The 5,987-nt window shown below is 32.6% G+C and overlaps 1 protein-coding gene across 3 annotated transcripts; it reads left to right on the top strand.

Annotated features, from left to right (window-relative positions):
* Positions 1-243: 243 nt before the first annotated feature.
* LOC131036241 (protein YABBY 4) lies at positions 244-3,712 on the top strand. Of its 3 annotated transcripts, none has more exons than XM_057968106.2 (7): positions 246-927; positions 2,102-2,269; positions 2,404-2,539; positions 2,640-2,688; positions 2,788-2,863; positions 2,952-3,015; positions 3,500-3,712. In XM_057968106.2, the coding sequence occupies exons 1-6, from the start codon at positions 853-855 to the stop codon at positions 2,979-2,981; spliced, it is 534 nt and encodes a 177-aa protein (XP_057824089.2). In that variant the 5' UTR covers positions 246-852; the 3' UTR covers positions 2,982-3,015; positions 3,500-3,712. The 3 variants fall into 3 exon arrangements, with proteins under 3 accessions (XP_057824074.2, XP_057824089.2, XP_057824081.2); XM_057968098.2 differs by having other exon boundaries at positions 247-927; positions 2,952-3,020; XM_057968091.2 differs by lacking the exon at positions 2,952-3,015 and having other exon boundaries at positions 244-927.
* The last annotated feature ends 2,275 nt before the right edge of the window (positions 3,713-5,987 follow it).

The raw sequence follows: 5,987 nt of genomic DNA, 5'->3' as shown, positions 1-5,987 counted from the left end.
AGCTCTAACATAGTTAATACATATGTCTCTAATAAATTAGTAATGAATGGGAAAAGACAATTGCCAATGTTAACCACTTAGGTTCTGAAGTAAACGTGTGCCCACATTGATAAACTTCCAAATGTTTTGTCACCAGGGCTTAATTAAGATACAAACCCTAAACAATCCGAGAACGGACAACTTTCCACATGTGGAACCATGCTTTTTTCTTCTGGTATAAAGTGTCCCGTGTGCAAAATACCAAAGTAATCCATGAACAAAATCCAATGGATATAAACAAAGTCTAAGAGCCCGAATCCAAAGAAACCCACAACGGTTTCAATCTCTTCAATTTGAGATGTCTGCAAGCACGAGGCATGGTGGGGGTGCTTTCAATTTCTGATGACATGTCACATCTCTTTTTGCTGTAGTGTTCCTTCACTGCCTCTGAAATGGGTCATTCGTGTCCTTTCTCTTAATATTTGAACTGACTTGGCTTGACAATTTCACCTGAATTGCAAGGAAAAGCCATTAATGTGTTCAGAGAATAGGGTGGGGTAGTATTGTAGTGTGTGAACAAGACAACAACAGCTCAACGGCAATACCGTACATCTATTCATAGCCCTAAACACACAACCATTGGAATCAGATCCTGTACTCATTGCATAATAATTGCTTTTATGATTGTCACTGCTCTTCCTGACTACTTATCACTGGACAGCAATAAGCTTTGGAATCTTTTATATCTTCAACCCTAATATCTGTTTAACATCTTCCTTCACACTGTTTGCTTTTCACATAAATATTCCTAAAGACTTCTCCAATAGTAGGAGGTTTTCAAAAATAGTGCAAAGCAGCATTTGCTCGGGAATCATGTACGCATACAGTGGCATCAACTCTGAGCACTTGTGTTACGTTCATTGCAACAACTGCACCACTGTTCTAGCGGTACAATACTTACTATTCAAATGAAATAACACTTCAAATTTTCAGTCGGTTATGTTTATAGTTTGTTAGTTCTTTATTTGGTTCAGATTTCAGACTTTTGGGTGTTTCCTACATTACATTGGGAGGGTTAAATCTCCGGATCTGTGACTAATGGGATATTTTATACATATTCTTTTTTGGGAAACTTCCTATTGTGTTCATAACTGTTCATGTACTGTGAATGGATTGCACTGAATGATATTTAGCAAAATTGGTGATACCCACATGCAAACTTTTCATTAATAGGATTTATAAAATTTGTAAGATGTGTCCATATGCCATCTGAATATCTTTTGGGGGTAGTTTCTAGTTATAATCAGATAAGTAGGGGAAAAAAAGAATTAAAATGTATGCTTAGTTGACTGTATGTGGCGCACATAAGAGCAATAATGCTTTTCTATTGGCTGGATATATTAGATTATTGATAGACTGATAGTTTATATATATAGATTGGTTTGATATAAATTGACATGATGCAGAACCATTTGTAATTATACAGCTAAATGTATCCATATTAAGTGAACATATTATAGAGTTATATGTCTACTATTAGCAGGCGAGTAGTTAAAGTCATTTCTTTTTTAACAGACTTATTTATCAATTAAAAAACAAAGTTTATATATAGATAGATTCATTCTAATTTGTAGCCAATTGAATAGTATTAGATTTACTGAATATAAAGAGTGACACAATAACCTAAGAAGTTTTATGATGGATGAGTGATTCACAATTTTCTTTCTAGCAAAAATTATGTTTTTCACTTTCTTATGCACCTCCCTTTCTTTCGGCAACGTCTATTCAGCATCCAAAATTTACCATTAACTGTATTTAATAATTAGTTAGAAAAAAAAACTCATTGTATTTTAATTTTTAATTATTTAAAAAACAGAATCAAATGGTAAATCTGAGTGCTGCATAGACAATGACCTTTCTCTATATATTAATGTTGTTAATTGCTTATATATTTTTTAATATTATTAGTTATATATAAGTATTTTATTTATACCAATGAACAATCATAACAGAATCGCAATTTAGAAATCTCCACACTAGAAATCAACTATAAAACACCAAATATACTTTACTATGTAATATCTTGATTGTAAGCATTATAACTTGAGAAAAATGTAAGCAGGTGAGCGTTCCCTACAAGAGTTTATTTGATATGGTGTCTGTAAAGTGTGGGAACTGCACTGGCATTATATGGGTTAACTTGAAAAGCATGGAGCTTCAACCACCCCTACCTTACACTTTAGGCCAGATCTTCACTTCCACTTCCAACACTTATATATTTTCAAATGAGGTAAGTTCCATATAAATTTAAAAGAAATAGATCTCAATGTACTTTTAAATGTCATTTATTAGGTTGTTTTTCAATGTTTGTTCATGGATGTATCTCAAAAGATTTTGTGTAAACATTTTGTACGACCAAATCAGGAATCCAGCCCTTCCTATGAAAGTGCCAATGATGAGGTGACATCTTCCTACAGTGGAAGAAAACCAGAATCAACTATGAAATCTTACACAGGCAAGGAAATAACCAATCAAAATGCAAGCACTAGTTCTCTACTTGGTAAGACATATTTTCTTAGATTTATTGCTTCACTATCTTATTAGATGTTTGTACACAGCTACTTTTGAAGAATTAAGGTTTTCCTGTGTTGCATTTGCAGCTCCAGGGAAAAGAAATCGAGCTCCATCTACCTATAACCATTTTATCAAGTAAAGATGAAATATTCTTTTTTAACAAATCAGTTTACTAACACAATGAGAAGTTCTTATCTGAATTTTAAAACAATTCCTTCTGAGCATTTTTTTCAGGGAAGAGATCCAAAGGATTAAAGCCAACAATCCTGATATAACTCACAGGCAAGCTTTCAGTACAGCTGCAAAAAATGTGAGCTAACCTTTACTTTAATCATATCCATTTCTGTTGGGTTTTCCAAATAAATTTTCACAACTAATAGATTTTGATTCTTTATTAGTGGGCTCTTTTTCCTCACATACGTTCCTGATTAGCTCTGAAAATAGAAAGAAGCAAGCTCAAATGTAAGGCAAGGCTCATTTTTCACTCAGTTTTCTAAAATCTGCAATCTGTAATGTATCTTTATCTTTTATGTCTTTAGAGCATAGAGAGAAAGTATAACAGCTTTAGATCTTTCCTCTACAATTCTTCTTAATATCCTTCGGATTCAGCTCAGTTGATTCAGTACAAATTGCACATTCATACCAACATGAAATTCAAACCCTAGCTGAAATGTAGAATAAAATATTAAGTTGTATGTCTTGTAACCAAAGACAATCCAAAGTTTTGATCCAAGAAAACCTCATTTCCTATCTGATAGCATAAGTGGATCATATAATTTGACATTTACTACAATATTGGACTTAGCTTGCTAAGACAAAAGCACAGATGTAAATTCACCTAAAATTAATGGTCTAGAAGCAATTTCAAAAGTTTCTTATAGATGTCAAAACTTTAGTCATTGAACTACAGATATAATTTATTGATGTTGTCAATTTTTATGTCCAGGAAAAGGGAGATGAAATACTCATTCTATCAATGTAATCTGGTCCATGGAACAGCCATTTGATCCACTGGATTCGAAGAAAGTTATGTTGTCAGTTTCCTCAAATTGGCATTTTCAAAACATTATTCTTAGGCATGAAATCTAACACTATTATATTAGTATTGATAAATTCAGTAGTCGAATGGGAAAATAAAATAAAGCTTTAGAGACTTTCAGATTTAGTGCAAGCATTTGGCAACTCTTTCTGTTAAATTATTGTTTGTGTGTGTGTGAGACTCTTTCTGTTAAATTATTGTGTGTGTGTGTTAGATTTAGTGCAAGCATTTGGCAACTCTTTCTGTTAAATTATTGTGTGTGTGTGTGTCAGATTTAGTGCAAGCATTTGGCATTATTGTGTGTGTGTGTCAGATTTAGTGCAAGCATTTGACAACTCTTTCTGTTAAATTATTGTTTGTGTGTGTGTGTGACTCATTCTGTTAAATTAGTGTGTGTGTGTGTATTGTGCATATATGTATAGTACAACATTTACTACTTTTTAAATATCATTCTAATTTAGTTAGTACAAATTCTTATAAGTTTGATATAATAATTTTATATTTTATAATAAATTCATTTTAATGATTATAGTTTAGTTGTGTGCCTGTGTGTGTGTATTGTGCATATATATATAGTACAGCATTTACTACTTTTTAAATATCATTCTAATTTCGTTAGTACAAATTCTTATAAGTTTGATATAATAATTTTATATTTTATAATAAATTCATTTTAATGGTTATAGTTTAGTAGTTTGTAAATAATATTTGGATAATGCTTTTAGTTGATAGTAGGAAAAAAATAACACTCTTATTGTAATATAATATTTCTATTATTTGTTGATAACTCAAATTCGTTTCTCCCTCTAATTAGTTAGTTTTTACTAATATTTATTTAGAGATTTTGTTTTTCAATTTGACTAATGTAATATTACATATTTTTGTCTATATAGATTGTTTTTTATTAAAATAAGTGGGGGAAGGAACCCCAACCCATAAAAAATCAATTCATAACTAATAAAAAACAACTAGATAGGCTTAGCAGACAAGCCAAAAAAATTGAGGCTAGAAGCTAAACATAGAATACATATATATAGTATAGACCAAAAACAATATAGTATCTGGAAACAAGAGCCAATAGAATAACATCCAACACACTAGTTGAAAATACAAAAAGTAACCAAAAAAATGCACAAAGGGCTCTAGTAGAGTGAGTCCCATTCATCCACCATCTTCTCCAAAGTAGCTTCTCATTCCATAGAAGGGGTAGTCACTTTAGCCTTCCTTAGAGAAGCCAATTTGTCTTTCTTTTTCTACTTTTTCACTCTATTTTCAAGTAGCATTTTCAAGAGAGACAATTTTGCCCCTATAACTAGCATAGCCATACAATCTTGAGAGTTTTCAATATTATCTATATGGATTGGATTTATTCAATCTCAACAGATAGGATTTGCATGTTTTCCTCTTTGATTGTCATCTCTTCATTTTTGGTTTTCCTTTTGATTCTTCCTCCTCCTCCTTGCCATATTTTTTTAGAGTATTTAATCTTTTAGGGCTTATATAGAGGGGGTGATACAGGGAGGGGAGTGGGAAAGGGAATCTTCAAAGATAAGGTTCAATAGTTCCTCAATGTTCTCAACACTCACATCCTCTTTAGGAGAGGTGTCACCCAATCTTCCTCATTATTATTAGTAGGACTAGGTTTCCTTAGGGTTGAGACAATCTTAGTCATTGCCAAAATTTTAGCTAATCTCACAGATCTTCTTTCTCTTGATGACACAATGGTAGTATCCTTAGTAGTTTCCCCATTAGAGATATTGATAGCCAGAGGTTGGGTGGGACACCAGAGAGTTGCTTTCCATATTTTTTTTCACAAACTTCTCTTTTTCAATCTTCACCTTTTTGTTTTTAGTAGAAGAGGAAACAAATTTACCTTTGTTTTGAGGATTAGGGGGTAATATTTTTGGGCCTAGTTCAACAACCAATGGGGACACTTCTTGACCCAAGATAAGTTTATTATTTTTGGTGGGTTAGAGAGGGGTTTTTTCACATCTCTAGCTTTGGAGGAGGATGAGGCTTCATCAACAAAGGTAACAAAAAAATTTCTTCCCTTAATAGGAGATGGGTTAGGGTTTTGGAAATATGTAGATGCATGATAAGGAGGGGTAGAAACAATGTAGAATTTATACTGAGCATATATGAGCCCTTGATGAAGAGGTAGATAAGCACCTTCCACAATATATTTTTGCAGAGAAGAAAACAAAAAGTAAGGAAAACTAATAGGTTGATTATACCTAAGGTAGTTCAAAAGAGGGAAATGGTAACCATGAAACCTAATAAACCTACCTCCCAAAGTGAAGTTTTTGATAAGGTGGAAACTCACAACTCCCCACGACATAGGTACATCTTCATGACTAAACTTGTTTTGGTACCTCCCGATCTGCTTTCTATCTTC

Source organism: Cryptomeria japonica, chromosome 10 (assembly GCF_030272615.1).
Source record: "Cryptomeria japonica chromosome 10, Sugi_1.0, whole genome shotgun sequence".
NCBI lineage: Eukaryota > Viridiplantae > Streptophyta > Pinopsida > Cupressales > Cupressaceae > Cryptomeria > Cryptomeria japonica.
Note: the sequence above shows the minus strand (reverse complement) of the source record. Positions and strands in the feature narration are given on the sequence as shown.

Bases quoted from the DNA above. Each gene is read 5' to 3' on its own strand.
- LOC131036241 (XM_057968091.2), top strand. From the start codon at position 853: ATGTACGCATACAGTGGCATCAACTCTGAGCACTTGTGTTACGTTCAT. The intron at 928-2,101 runs GTACAATACTTA...AAATGTAAGCAG, and splicing joins ACTGCACCACTGTTCTAGCG to GTGAGCGTTCCCTACAAGAG. The intron at 2,270-2,403 runs GTAAGTTCCATA...CGACCAAATCAG, and splicing joins CTTATATATTTTCAAATGAG to GAATCCAGCCCTTCCTATGA.